The 15,706-nt window shown below is 42.2% G+C and overlaps 1 protein-coding gene across 2 annotated transcripts in view; it reads left to right on the top strand.

The window, feature by feature from the left end:
* cdk14 (cyclin dependent kinase 14) overlaps nt 1–15,706 on the top strand; it is a 177,960-nt gene that overhangs the window by 93,117 nt on the left and 69,137 nt on the right. For both annotated transcript variants that reach the window (XM_085364984.1, XM_085364983.1), the window contains exons 7-8: nt 446–508; nt 14,076–14,199. In XM_085364984.1, coding sequence (XP_085221110.1) covers nt 446–508; nt 14,076–14,199 — 187 coding nt within the window. The remainder of the gene's footprint in view (nt 1–445; nt 509–14,075; nt 14,200–15,706) is intronic.

Raw genomic sequence — 15,706 nt, 5'->3', positions numbered from 1 at the left:
CCATGTATTTTTAATGGATTACTCAAAATATTTTGACAGTGCATCAATTTTTTGGAGTTACAATCAATATCAATCAATATATATTTAAGAGTTCAGTTTCCTTTTTTCTATCAAATAACCCAAAAAATGACTGTAAGGAAACAATATGATGATTACGTGATATCCAAGATGCCCATATATTGTGTTAGACCACCTAACTTCTAGCATTTAACGTTCCTTTATACTGCTTTGTACAATAAAATCACAGTAGCATCAAGTTGGTCCCAATTTCTAGAGCTGTTTTTGCTCCAAAGCATTTGCATATGCTAAGGTGCACTTGGTGGTAACCACTTTAGATGATCTTTAAGGAATCTTACGTGCTATATAAATAAATTGCTTGCTTTCTTACTTACCTTTAAAACCTTCACACTAACACTGGGATGTTCTTGCCTTTGTCCTCACCCAGCACACAGACCTGTGTCAGTATATGGACAAACACCCTGGAGGACTGCATCCAGACAACGTCAAGGTACAGTATGAAGGATTATGCTGCTCACAATGACCTTGTTGTTTCTTAAAGCCAGCAGTGTGTTCCTTACATATAAAGAAATGATATTCTGATCCACCGTGAGCAGATAACTGGAAACAGGCAGCTGTTTAACTTTGAAACAAAGAGTCTAGTGTGGTGGTTACTACTGACTGGGGTTGGAACATCTTGGTTGATGGGAAGAAAAATCTGTGGGACTGTGACGCGATTCAGTTAGGAAAAGAAAAAGTATGTTGTTGTTTTTTCCTTTTCCTCATCATTGAAGAATTTTTAGATTTCAGATGGTAGGAAATGTGGAGCCTTTGCCCCTTTAGTAGACAGCTTACAGGCTACCAGTTTGCCAGCACAGTCAGCAGGCCACAGGTGACACCTGTCAGCTTACCAGATTCAGCTGAACAAGCCGCTGATTAAATCCAGCTGAGCGTCAGGTGAGTGGGACAAGGAAATCTGGACCGGCGTTAACGTTATCCCTCCAATCACTGACAGAAACTAAAATGTGTTTTTGATAGTTAAGTCAAAACTTGTGTTTTGTAATGCCCTTTCCTATTTTTCTTCAGAGTTTCATAGAAACATTTCAATGTGCTGTCAGATTGTAGAACTGTGTTTATATTTTTATGTGAAACACTTTAATATACAGACGACATTGACATAATTTGTCACCGTCACTTAGTGCACATATCAGATGAAACCTTATCCAAAGCTGACAGTTAAATAGCAACCTTTAACCAAATCCACAATTAAGTAGTTCAATATCCAACCTGGTTTACTCATGATTGTGACTGAAGCTGACATATTGTGAAACTGTAATGGTGAAGCTGCCGATCAGCGTATTACTCCTGTGGAAGCGTCTGTACAGACTCACAGGTTCCTGTTTGTAGGAGGGCAGTGCTAACACAAACAAGCAGGTAGAGTGAGCGATGATGGAGTGAATGAGGCCATGTGTTGGTGGGATGTTGGGAGGTTCCATCATGCAGTGAGGTGATAGTTCAGGCTACATTTGTTATGTAACAGCTCGTACCTTTTTTGACACTAAGGATTTACATAAGTAATATGTGTTTCTCCTGCTGACAGCAGCTACATGTTTAGTATGGGATTATTCCAAGAGAGCAGAGTGAGGTGTTTCTTAAATCCTTTTGATTTCAGTTCCTTTGTGGCACAACTCCTGAGTCGTCTGTTCTAATGAACTGAGCCTGTGCAGTTGCAATAGAGGCAGCATGAAAAACACTTGTTTTAATGATCCGTCACAGTACACTGGCATTTCCTGTTTTAATATAGCGTGTGATGTCAACTTAAAATATCCTTCACTTGTCACTGTGTGTTAATCTCTACACTTGATGAGATGTAATCTACATCACATAGAGTGCAGCCTAGTGGCAGTTAAGCTCACTGCAGAGCTATTTTTAAGGATTCACCATCCATCCAGTTTCTGCTGCTTATCTGAGTCCAGGGTATGGAAGCAGCAACCTAAGCAGAGTTTCCAGACCAGCTTTTCTGGGAGGACACAGGAAGGTTCCCAAGCCAGCCAATAGAAAAGCCAAGAGAGGGCATCGTCACAGTTGGGTATACCTGAAACACCTCACTTAGGAGGCACCGAGAAATTCTCCCCATAAAAACTGTGAACAGAACGGGAGGGTTGGTGGAGTCCAACACCGACTGGGAACAAGCCCAACTTATTGCTGGTATTGTGAACCAAGTTCTTGCTAGGAATATACAGAGATACAATAGCCTGCTAAAAACAGGCCAGATACCCCATACTCCCAAAGGTTAGGGTTTGGATAAGTATGTAACATGCATCCAGTGGTATACATAGGGATTGTTGAATGCCTTCTCCAAGTCCACAAAAAATGTACACTGGTTTGGCAAACCATGCACCCTTAAATAGCCCCAAAACAATAAAGAGCTGGTCCAGTGTTCTACAACAAGGACAAACACTAGAGGGTTTCTCCTGAATCCAAGGTTAGACCAATGTATGGCCTTTCCTCTTCAGTACACTAGAGTGTCCAAGGAAGGCCGAGGAGTGTGATTCTCTTAAAGTTGGTAAACAGTCTTTGGAGCACCCTGCTTAAATGTTTGCCAGTTCAAGACCATGACTCCCAGCTTCCAGGTAATGCAGCATAATTGATGGTCCTGGAAATGTGTCCATTGTTTCTGTAGGATGGAGAAGCCTTTCCTTCCATCCCAGACATCCCTCTGCATCAAGGTGGGCAGGAAACTGCTTCTCTGTCCTCTGTCATCTGATGGTTTTCCAGAATCACCCAGAAGCTGACTGAAAGTCAAACTTCTCAAACTTTTGCTTTCTTCACTCCACTTGACCTGCTTGATGTCATCGGACTCCTAGCTCAGTAGGATGCGTACTTCAGCTGGACAGTTCCCTTCTGGCGTCTGGTGTATTTGCTTTTGAGGTTGCTGCCACTGCAAGCATCAAACACCTTAAATTCAACTGGCCACCAGATTAACTGCTGTTTGTTCCGTTTCTGCTTCATTATTCAGGACGCATCTACTTCCTTACTATGCTAACAAGTGTCTACCACCACTAACTATGCTGTGCAGAGTATGACAGTGCAGCAACACAACACAACGTTTCCCTCTTTGCTGGCTGGCTCCTTGGTGGCCATCTTTGCTGTGAATGCTAATGCCTAGACCTCTTGTAATGGCAGCAGTAGTTAAACAAGCTGGTGGGAAAACACATAATAGGCAGGAGGAAGACAAGCCTAGCATAATATGATGGCCATCAAGAGACTGTGCTGAGTGCATGCGTGTTTGATGGAGGTGCATTAGTGCAATTTCTTACACTCATTGACTCACCATTCTTTGAGACATTATTTTATTACCACACTTAATTACAGAAAACATATCTGAGTTGTTCTTTTACTCTGTTTGCCTTCAGGATCTCTGCTGCCTGCTCAGTGATCAGTAACAGGAAATGTGCATTTCTGCCTTTAGGTTTATATTAAGCTAAAGCGTGTGTTACGACCCGGCTCGAAATGACCGTAACAAGAGCGGGGTGTCCCGTGACTTCCCACGCCCAAACAGACACAGCCACAGCATCGGACTTTTAACAATAGTTTATTGACAACAATGGCACTCACGGTAGTGGGAGTGTATAATTTCGGGGTGAGCTAAGGCCAACACAACAAACAAAGCTCAACCTAGGCTTCGGTTCCCCTCTGACCTGTTTAAGGAAAAGAAAAGAAAGAAATAACACAGTCTGACCTCCCTGGTCTAAAAACACAGGAGAAAAGAAGGCTTCCCAAAATAATCGGCAGCTCACCCCTACTTGCTCCGCACTTCACACACATGCCCAACTTTTTAACCAAATAGCTATTGCTACGACTGCTCCGTCTGCACCTGAGGCACAGGAAGTCTGCCACACCCCCCGCACCGCAGCTCTTCAGTCGCCCTTTTATAGTTCACGTCCACAGCAGGAACCAGTTACATCAGGCCGTTCCTTAGGTCCACCAATCACAGCCGAGCCCCTGCACAGGTGAATTTGCATACACACATTAAGAAACAAATAACCCACCAACACACGCACGTAACAGCGTGTCTCTTATAAAAACATCAAAACTGATGTTCTTTGATATTTTTTTAACATCAAATATCAAAGCAGTTGTTCTGTTTGGGTTTAGACCTTTATTACACCACAATCTTTTAACTGACCGTAGGTGTCCATAATTTCATAATCTGAAAAGGGGGGAAAGATTTGGTAAAGAGACATTTTAAAAACAATGTGTGAACTTACTTAATTGTATTCACCTTATAAGCAGTTTATAGTTGTTGAAAAGTTGTCGCTTTAAATAAATTCTGTTTTCTCAGAATTCTGGAAAAGAAAAAGAAAAGACGTGCCTACTTTTTTTTTTTCGGTGGCCCTAATCCTGAGAGAGTTGATCACTACATTATCACCTAATGCTTGCAAACTTGGTTAGCAAGCTGCTAAGTGTATGGGTGCAATAGAGACACATGATTGGTAATCAGTGCGAAGTAGCAGACAAATAAAACTGGATGGCCTCTACCACACAGCGGGAGACACTTCGGGTATGGGTAATACATCGCAGACAGCTATGTCTGCTGCCTATGTTAGCATACCTGCTAACCCAAGCAGCTCCCTAAATGTAAGCCTAGGCAGTATCTAAATGAACGAGTTATAACATGACTTCACCCACTGTACAGCTGTGAAAGGGGAAACTATCCATAGAGGCCAAAGCCATTTTTCTGTACCAGGCTGTAGTTGACCTTTTTAACTTTGAAGTATATTGAAATTGAGTTGCTTTTGGAGCCAGTGCCAGATGGCCACCTCAGGATCTGCAGGTTTTCTAACTCTTGAATGTTGTGGTTACTGCTTGTCTTGCTCATATGGAACCGGCACATGTGTATTTGGCTACATCCACACGTACACGGGTATTTTTGAAAACGGAGATTTTCCGTTTTTGTTTTAAAAAATAATCCCGTCCACACGTAAACGCAGAAATGAAGGAAAACGCTGCTATGAACATGCCAAAGCAACAGGTGGCGATATATTCCTAACCGTGTAGAAATGTTGACCAATCAGAAGTCTAGAAGCCTCGGCGGGAAATAGTAAACAAAGATGGGGCATAGAAGCAGAACCGAGTCGTATGTGTGGAGGGACAGTAACTGTGTGTGTATGTAAGCATTTAAACACTGCAGAGAGTAGAATTAACAGTAACAGTATTGTAGAAATTCATTTCACCGAAACAATAACGTGGCGCACACCTTTGATGCTGCGTTTTCTCCGTTTACCTCGTCCACACAGGCAAAAAGTTTCAAAAATATCCACCCTGGCAGGCGTTTTTAGAAATCTCAGTTTTCAGTGAACGCCGTTTACGTGTGGACGAAAGGTGCAAACGCATAGAAAAATCTGCGTTTTCAAAAATACCCGGGTACGTGTGGACGTAGCCTTAGAAACTTGTAAGAAACTACCAAAGATATTATACTTTTTAGTGACAGAGTCTGAATCATTAGAGCTAATATGTTTAGAAGAAGCTCAGTAGGCGAACACTGACCTGACCACCAGCACCATAAAGACAGCTAATGTCTGTTATTAGGGTGTTTCCTGATTGACTGTGAGAAAGTGCAGTCACTCAGATATCCTCCTATTTACTAATCAGCAGCATGAAAGCTATTACTGCCTATGCTGGTGCTAGATCAAATTAACATTTAGAGACATGCACTCAGACACTCACTGCTGATGTAATTAGTGGTCAAGAATCATCAAGCTCTGTGTGTGAGAGAGAGAGAGAGTGTGTGCATGTGTGCGAAACTGTACTCAGGTTTATGCTTGAACTGGATGATCTGGTGTAAAATTCATCTTATTCTGCAGCACCATTAACTCTTCTCGCCCCATGTGCTCGACTGCAGTTTATAAGCAGTGATGGTGTTATTGAACACAAGTAAATATGACCTCATCCAGGCTGCTGCTCAAGTGCTCTTCTTATTAGATTGTACGCTTGTCAGCTGAAGGGCTGTGACTCAGTGACATCTTCATAGATCAATGGGAAACTGACACCCACAAGCTAAATATCAGCAGCATTTGCTCTTATAATTGCATTACAACGGAAGCGCCTGATAGCACTTTCATCATCAGTGCCGTGTCAATATCAAGGACAGGTGATCTCTGCAATATTCTGACACTAAGTGTTGGAAAAGCTCATCATCAGACTGCAGCTCTTTATGGTACAGCTCATGTATTTTTGATTAATCTGAAGCTTTAATAATATTCAGAAAGTAGGCTGGTATTCAGCAGCAAATTGCCAAATTTCTGTCAGAAATGTGAATTATTCAGGTGCAGATTGTCAAGAAATATTTTATTCAAAGTATGTAATATTAGAGTTTTCACTGCTGAATTTAATCCTGACTATGTGGGCATATCTACAAAAGGATTAGGTGAGTCAGTGCTAGAAGCTGAAGAAGTTTTACTGTCATGTTCCCAACTGATGTATTCTTGTGTTTGATTGTAGCAGTTTTTGAGTAATCTGGCTGACTAACTGATAAAAAGTCATCACTTTTAGTTCAGTCTGGTACCAAATCACACCATCTCACGGATCAGGACACAGCAAAGACAAACCCAACAGTTCCCACTGTGAGTAAACACTTGGTGACAGTGGGGAGAAAAAACTCAGCTTTCACAGGAACATACCTCAGACAGGACCAGGAACCCACGCAGTCCATCTGCTGGGACCAGTTGGGGTGATAGGAGAGCTGGGAAACTGAGATCTCGACACAGTTTGAGCCACACTTGATATTGCAGATTATGGCAAATGAACATTTTCAGATAGGATCCAGTTTAAAGTAGCATCAGTGCTTTACTTTGGTGTAGCTCCATTAGAATTCAGTACAATAGTGTTACCTACTGAATATTTTATGGAAACCGTGTACTCCACCCCTTCTACTAAGCACGTGTATGTGTAGAAGTTCCCAGCCTTCGTCTGCTGTAACAGGGACCAATCACGAGCTGCTTCGTTTTATGGCGTGCCTGCTCTACCGTTTGTCATAAAGATATAGAAATGTTATCTGAAACATGGCAACTCATGTGGCTGGATGAAATTGTCAATCAGCTGTGGTGGTTGCATCCTCTGCCTTTGACTGATGCAGATTTTGTGGTTTCAGCAGAGATGCTCGACAAGGAATGAACAAATTCAAGCACTTCCGAAAAAAAACCCTTCAAGTGGCAAGAAAGATGCCGTGTCTGTGGCTTTCTGAGGTCTTTGTAGTAGGACGTAACTACACATATATTTACACACAGGCCCCTGTAGTACAAAACGGCGAATTAAAACACAACCAAGCACGACTCATTACTGGGACTTTATGGTCCTTTGTGGCCGGGACTACAGAGCAGGTTGATGCTACCGCCTGAATCAGCCCATTAAAGACAACCATGTACTGATGCTTAGTGGAAAAGATAAGGGCTCTTTCTTTGCCTGCTGGCAGATGGTAGCATCCTTTCACTCCATTTAACACTCCTTCATTTTATCTCTCCCTCACTGATTTCATCACTTTTACTCATTTCAGCAAAACAATGCTTTGGGGCTTTGGCAGTGAATCTAAAGGTTAGTGTTCTGAGTCACTTTGGAGTGTGTGATCTATGGTCTGAGCTTGTGTCTTTGAACATTTCTCTGAGCCAAAACACACCAAGGTTCCTGATGTTTTCTGTGTCTCGTTTTGTCAGTAGGTTGTTCAAAAATACCCAAACAGCAGAAAAATAAAAATAGAGACCTGTTTGTTTGTTTTGTTATCGGACTGACGAGGCAGAAGTTCTATGTCGTTAGCAGCAGATGGTGCTAAGGCATGCTTAATGGTTGGATGGATGTAAATTTGAGATAAGAAGGAGTTTCACACTGGTAGAAAGTGTTCGCTTCTTTTAACTCTCCCTTGTTCTGTGGCTGTAATTAAATAGCGTTGTCCAAGTCGTGCATCATTGTTACCAGACTGAAAACTTTATGTCGATGATAAGCAAGTAAAATTGTGGTGCACTGTTGTAGTGTTGCACCAGTCACCAACTTTGTTTCACTGGTACGGGAGTAAAAATGAGATTGTTTATGAAAATTTCACTGGCCCAAGTACTCAGCCTACTCACAGTTTATTTACTCATTTATGTTTGCTATTTAGAATGAATATCATTCACTGATTTGTTGACTGTACTGTTGAAGCCTCGAGACTGGCATGTTAGCAAACCACAATCAATTAGGGGAGAGGGAGGGAGTCATCGGCTAATCCCAGTGGTGGCTAGCTAGTTTGGGTACCAGTGCACATGTAATGTAATGCTATTTGGGGAATTAAAAACAAATCTTCACCTTTAACTTGAACCTAAACATAAACTCATGCTGTAAAGTTGGGGATTTACCCATATGTGGAACTTTCTGTTTTTGCACTTGCTCTTTGTTTGCATTTCTTTAGGTGCAGACGCTGACAGCTTGCCAAGCACTAATCTAACCTAATAACCAATCACCTGCATACTGGCTTTGTAATAATGGTGATGCTGATTTGAGCACTTGTCTCGTTTTTGTCGCAGACTACAATCGTATCCCCAACTTTAATCAAAGAGTCTGTTTTTTTAATAACTGTCATAGGCAGACAATTTTAAAGGAATGACAAACAATCCAATTTGTGGTTCAGGATCTTGGACTTTTGGATCCTGTATTTGTTGCTTTTTTAACTGTCTCTGTTATTAGTGCTTAATGCGTTAGTCACCAACCCAATACCTCATATTGCTTAATTCTTATATTTAACAGAGATGTGCATAACTTCCAGAAGATGAGTTTGCAGTTATTAAGTTATACACTCACCTCAGTCAATCTAATTGAAAAAAGGGAGTGAATTTGTTCATCTTTTCCATGATTGTGACTGTGATGTGATAGTCTCATTCAGTTGTCGCAGTGATGGAAACATTTTCAGTACGTGTGTGTTGTTCTTCCTGTCACCACTCGTGGGGGTTACACGTGTAATGTTTTGTCCCCAATCAGTCAGTCTTCAGTCTTGATGCTCGTTAGCATCGCCTGCTCCATATTAACAGCGTATTAAAGCGGTGTTGTGTCCTGAGCTGCTTTACTTTGTTTTTCCCAGTGAATCTGTGAAGCTAACGATGAACCCCAGTGTACTGCTGTCACTTTGATATATTGCCTCGTGCTTTGCTGCACAATGAATATTAGACAAAGCAGGCAGACTCCACTCCATTCAGCTGATAGATAACACAGAAGCAATTCAATTCTTACATTCTTTCATATTTCTTATCTTGATAGAGAGTTGTGCTTGCCTTGGGTGTGATGGCAGTGAGTGTTTCATCATTAGAAAAAAAGCAGAGTGTTTATTGGTGATGATGGATTGTTGTTCAGGCAGTAGGGTCACTCCTCAGGTGATGGATTATGTTAATGGCTGATTTAACTATGATCACACGGCATATTTCTCCTGCAGTTCGGGACTAATAATGCATCATGATTAAGCAGAGTGTCTCATACACCTGCAGGGCTTTTTTCTTTTCAGAGAAAAAAATGACACTGATGAACTAAAACATTATCGCCAAGGCAACGTTTACATTTTGGTTATTCATGCAAGAAAACAGCTGGACTCTCTGAAAGTGCCCTATTTTATCAGACGAGTCCATTAGGTCACTGCTTCTTCCAGCCCTTACACAGACTTCAGAGGTCTTTGTTTCACATGTGAATGGACAAAATGTTCAGAATGCTCTTTTCTGATCTGTATCGTCAGCTCGTTCTGCCGTAGAAGCACACAGGTAACACCGTCTTATCGAGGGAATGTTTCTTGGATACACAGCCAGACTTTTTGAATGTCAAAGTGGCCGTTAAGTTGTACTGGTAGAGTACAGATCATAGGACACAGCATCCAAAAAATTTAAAAATATAAAAAGCCAAAAGTACAGTGCTCTACACTTACCAGCTTTGGGAGAAAGGCCAAGATCCAGAATGCACCGCAGTGGGAAATTTCCAGTCCCTGAGTTTAAAATGATGTTGCTTTGCTGCGACAGGGTGAAGCTGGAGAGTAATGGGAGTGATTTTTACAGACAGCGTCATTGTTTTCGATGTTTTCTGTGTGCGTGTACTAAAGCATCAGAATCATTTTATTATGATTCTGAAAAGTTGTCCAATTTTTTTCAGGCCCCTTAAAATAGGCGCTGTAATTCCAAAACAGTTGGTGCAATATTAACAGAATGGAAAGTCATTGTTTGGTTTCAAATTCACTGCAGTGCTGCACAGAGCCAAAATTACAGAAATGACATCATCGTCCAAGTACTTAACTATAAGAACTCTCACAGGTTAGTCCTAAGAGTAGTATTAGCAGGTGTATTAGTATTAGTTAGTTAATACAGTGCTCATAGTACTGAAAACCGAGTATCTATCATCTATATCAGACCTTAACTCTGATGTATACATATTGTACAAGCTCGCGACCCTCACTCATGATGGAGTGCTGCACAAAGTCAAGAAAGCAGGAGCTGTAAATGGTTTCAGAGGCAGATCAATGTTAGAGAGAAAGCAGGACCAATACTCTAAGCGATGGGCGTGACGTTAATCGGCACACTCTTACTAATTTGGTTCTACATTTCTTATTGTGTGTCGTTTTGTTTGCCTTTGTCGCTTTGCCGTGTCCGTGCTCTCACACCCTCAGCTGCTCGCTTCCTCTCAAATCATTCACCTAGATGGATGTGTGCACTATACTCAGGTAAACTTGACGGGCCATCTATCAGCGAGCCAAACGTTCACCGTGCTGACCACACGTAAAGGTGACTAAAATCCTTCTCTGCATGTGGTCACTTATTAGGAGGATCTACGTAGTTTAACAGGAAAACTGTTCTGTCTTGAGTATTATTGTTATTATTACTGTCAGAACTGTCAGAGCAACCTCCTATAACGGCCCTCAGCACTTCACTCTCCCTTAGATATTAGAATGCAAATGGACCCGAGGTATTTCCATTCAAAGCCAAGCAAGAAAAGAGAGGAGAAAAAAAGTCTCCTTTTAGGAGTGTTTGATGTGTGAATTGATGTGAGAATAAAAGAGAGATTTCTCTTTCTTTTCTGTTACCGTGCAGTTGTGCTCCTAACAGGGAGAGGGCTTTTCACAAGTGCGTTTGATATACATGAGTAAACACATTTCCCATGCTAATTTTCTGCACTGCGGTTCATCTCTCACCCACCGAGTCCAGGAATAGTAAACTGTTGACCCGGTGACTCCAGATGCCAGACAGGGCCCCGTCCCTGATTGGACTGCACGGTGCTTCAATCAGCTTAATTGGCCAAGACTACGGTATCAGTGAGAGGGGAGAAATGACAGAGGAATGCTGAAATTGGAAGAAAATGAAGAGCTGCGTCGCGCACACCTCATTATGTCTTGATTGACACGTCTGCAGAGGGGGAGGGGGGCGGTGATCTGAGCATCTCAGCGGCGAAAACAAAACAAGCTCAGTAGAGCTTTGATTCTGGGTCCTTTTAGGATTTTGCTTATTAGCTTTTTTTTAGTTGACAGCAGCAGATACACTTTATGCAGTAAGTATATATTTAAACCTAAAATAGTTTTGTGTGTGCAACAGGGATTTATGAGGGCTGTTGTCAGTCTGAGGTGCTGTGTGTCTCTAAATACATGCATTTAAATGTGTCAGCAAAAGCGCATTCATGCATTTTCATGAGTGGTTTCAAAGAAGCGCAAATATTGTTTTTAATTTGTAGAACCTCGCTTCTAATCAGGTTCTACTTTGCACTTTGATTGTGTTATGTGAGCTGTGTGTATAAATGAATTCCTTGAGCATGGCTAATCCTTTGAGGTACATGTCACCATCACAATCAGAATATTTGACTTCCAAGTCTATGAAAAATTGTCATCCTTACTGACACACATGTGAAAAATTATTCACATTTTTCCCAAAGAAATTCTCGATTTTTGGGGGCTTTCTGCAAAATGTTGCAGGTGCCACTAGCCAGGCATAGGGTTAGTGCTAACGCCTGCGATGACTCAGATCTCTGCTGGATGGTTTTCTCCTTCTGATCAGTGTTTCATGGGGCCCAGAATGGCTTCAACAAACTGGCTTCATGCTGCATTATTTGCACAGATCATTTTTTCTTCTTGAGAAAAATTGTCCTTGTTAAATGTATAAAAAATGATAAACAGACGAGCCTAAGTTTATGCAGAAATCTCATGGTATTGGTTGCTTTTCTTCTCCTTGTGATGGCCTTGGCAGCAAGAACTGCAGTCAAGCATTTGTGATAATTGGCAATGAGTCTGTCTCATCACTGTGGGGGAATTTTAGTCCACTCTTCTATGCAGAATTCTTTTAATTCATTTAGGTTTTCGAACTGTTATTCATTCATTGTGCATTCATACTCCGATGGATGCATCGGAGAGCAAGTCGGGGTTAGTATCTTACCCAAGGATATTTGGTATGCAAACTTGGGGAACCGGGGATCGAACCACCAATCAGCAGCTGACCTGCTCTACCTCCTGAGCTACAGCCACCCCACTCTTCCATAAATGTCATTTGTGCCCAATCTCTTACTGCTGAATCATGAACTTGGACCTTAACTGAGGTGAGTCACGTCTGCAGTTAAGGTCAAAAACTCAGATGTTGTTCCGAGTTCTTTTGTGACCTCCTGGATGAGCCGTCGATGCTCCTTGGCGTAATGTTGGTAGGCCGGTCACCCGTGAGAAGGTTCACCGCTGTTCCAGGGTTCTAGATTTGTAGATAATGGTTCTCACTTTGGTTCAGTGGAGTCCCAAAGCTTCGGAAATGCTTTTGCAACCTTCGTAACCAGTGACATTGTTCATCATCTGGCATGATATGTTGCATTTCGACACATTTTAGTTTACCCTACTTTGTCACACAGGTTATATTTAAGGGATTTATTGATTCAACAGGCCTGGGTGTGGCTAGTGAAGTTACACTCAGCTTTCAAATAAATGGGGTTTTATCCAGGGCAGGGATAGCTCAGTAGGTAGAGTGGTGGCCCCATGATCGGAAGGTTGGGGGTTTGATTCCTCTGAACAGCTCTGAGGTACCCCTGAGCAAGGTACCATCCCTACACACTGCTCCCTGGGCGCCCAATGACTGCCCACTGCTTCACTGAGTTAAAATTGCAGAGAGGGATTTCCCCACGGGGATCAATAAAGTACACTTTCTTTCTTTCTTCTAATCACAATAAATTCATGATTGAACAAAGGGTGGAGGGTTGGATAGGGTTTTTTATGCTTTAATAAATGAAACATCACCTTAAACTGTTATCTTTGTCTAATATTAAAATGTGTTGATGATCTGGAACATTGAAGTTTGACAAATATGCAAAAAACGAAGAAATCAAAGCAAGGATGCTGAATGATGTCCCTTGTGGGTGAATGCAGACGGATTTTCGTGTAATAGTGCCCTCTTATTCTGTGCTGTCAGCAGTCCTCTGGCCCACCCTTTACAGGAAATAAAAAAGGAGGCAGCAGCTCCAACCAGTTCTGCATGTTTGCTGCGATTTCATGCACATCTCACACTCCTCCACACTTTCCTTCTGTCGCTTCTTCTCCTTTCTCTGAAGAACTCCCATAATAGCGAATAGACTACCAGCAAAATCAAGCCAGATTGATCAAACATACAAGCTACAATTCATGTGTTGGAAAGGTCGTATTAAAGGTGTAAACACTTCAATATGCTCGCTCTGAGCAGTCAATGCAGCAGTCCTCAGTAATTCAAGTGGAAGGAAGCACGACTGTGTTCTTGACTGATGGCTCCACATTGATCTTTGGGGTGTCTGTGTGTGCCTTTACTGTTTTTTAGATGACATGTAAGCTTCATGCCTGTTTTCACTTGCACTGGAGGGGAGTCCCAGCACCTCAGTGATGAATAGGTTTTTCCACACCTCTGTGCACTCCACGCCTGCTCAGTGTCATTGCTACAGCAGAAAGATGGAGATTTAGGCAGAGACAAATATCAGGATAATCGTTAAAGCATGATGGAGAAAAAGAGCCCGTCTTGGTCCAGTGTAACGTTTGTAAAGAGTTATGTCAGAGTCACTTCCCTCTGTTCACCTGTTTTTTGGTTGTTTTCCAGCTCTTCCTGTTCCAGTTGCTGAGAGGTCTGTCCTACATCCACCAGAGGTACATTCTTCACCGTGACCTGAAACCCCAAAACCTCCTCATTAGCGACACTGGAGAGCTGAAACTCGCCGACTTTGGTGAGCAAATTCAGTTTTTTTGTCAGAGATAAGAGTACATGTGAAACTTCGAGATGAGGCAGATTCTCGTGTGGTGGTGAAACAGTTAGTCCAGCATTTATCTGCAGTCATTACTCGTGTTATATGCACACTGCCTGTTTGAGTTGTTCTTCATTATCTTCAGTCTGCTTTAAAGGAGCTCTTTAAATTATGTGTCTTAACATTAACTGTTAAACACACCAGAATAAAATAAATAAATTCAGGTTGGAGATTCACTGCTGCTGCTGTGCTCTCCCGAGCTAAACATAGAGGCTGCTCGTCAAAGCTGATGTACAAAAGGAAACTTGCTGTGAGTGGAGCTGATGTTGCGTTTTTCTTCCTACATGAGTTAAATTGTAGTTATAATTTGAATTTGGTGTCACATGATCACGGTGAACAGGCAGGTGCTTCTGCTGAGCTCCTTCCACTGTGTCACACCCACATTTTAGCATTCTTTGACGTTAGCATCCTGTATAATCATCCATGCATTTTGTTCTCCCAGCAGCTTCCCAATATTTCAGCATCCTGCTGCCTTTTCCTTAAAAGTCCTGAGGAGACAATGGTTAGATTTTTAGCTTCCCCGGCAGTTTACGACTCCAGTATCGTGCATTAGAACAGCGGTTCTCAAAGTGTGTGGCGAGTTCTGACAGGTGGGCCTCAAGTTACCTGGCAAAACGTCATCAGAACTAATGTTTAACATCAGAATCACTTTTACAGCAGAACATAAAATTCACAGCAGTTACGTTAATGATAAGAGCATCTGCTGCATCTGCTGCATCTGCTGCAAAGCTGCAGCCGTGTGTGTAAGTCGACGGCCGCAATAAAGAAGTGTACTGGAAAGTGCGAACATGTGGTCGGGTCTGTCGTGCATCGTTTACAGTGGTGCCGAAACCCAGGATTGGGGCATGAGAGACCCAACCTGAGTTCTTTATTGCAGCTGTCGACTTAAACACGCGGCTGCAGCTTTTCGGTTACAGGCTACATACATCAACAACAACAACAGGACCCAGTTCACTCTGTTTGAAGCTGGCGAGGCGTGATTGTGGATGCCGCTCAGCATTTAAACACTGAGATTTATTAACAAGTCTCGGACTCTGTGGCCTATTAAAGCTGACACTCGACTCCGCACAAACACAGGAGAAAGCCTCACATATCCTCAAAAAGTCTAAACATGTCACAACTGAAGTCATGATCACAACCAGCAGTCAAAGTGGGATTTGGCAGGTGAGTGGACCCTAAGATCTCGTGGGAGCGCTGCCGCTGGGGAAAATGATCTCGTTATAAATAATTGCCAAATTAATTTGTGCTGCGTGCTCCTCTGCATTTGTTTTCTGTGTGGACGAGCTGTGATCAGCTCTGAGATTTGCAGCTCTTTGTGGATTTGTCCAACTGCATTGTGCAATATATAGGCAGATGTCACATGAGCTGTCCTGGCTGCTCTCCCACCTCGTTCCCAGGATAAACCTTGGGTAATGGTGGAGTTTGGCAA

The sequence above is a fragment of the Diplotaxodon limnothrissa genome, linkage group LG11, assembly GCF_057381915.1.
Source record: "Diplotaxodon limnothrissa isolate DT_005_m linkage group LG11, D_limnothrissa_male_GT1.1, whole genome shotgun sequence".
NCBI lineage: Eukaryota > Metazoa > Chordata > Actinopteri > Cichliformes > Cichlidae > Diplotaxodon > Diplotaxodon limnothrissa.
Note: the sequence above shows the minus strand (reverse complement) of the source record. Positions and strands in the feature narration are given on the sequence as shown.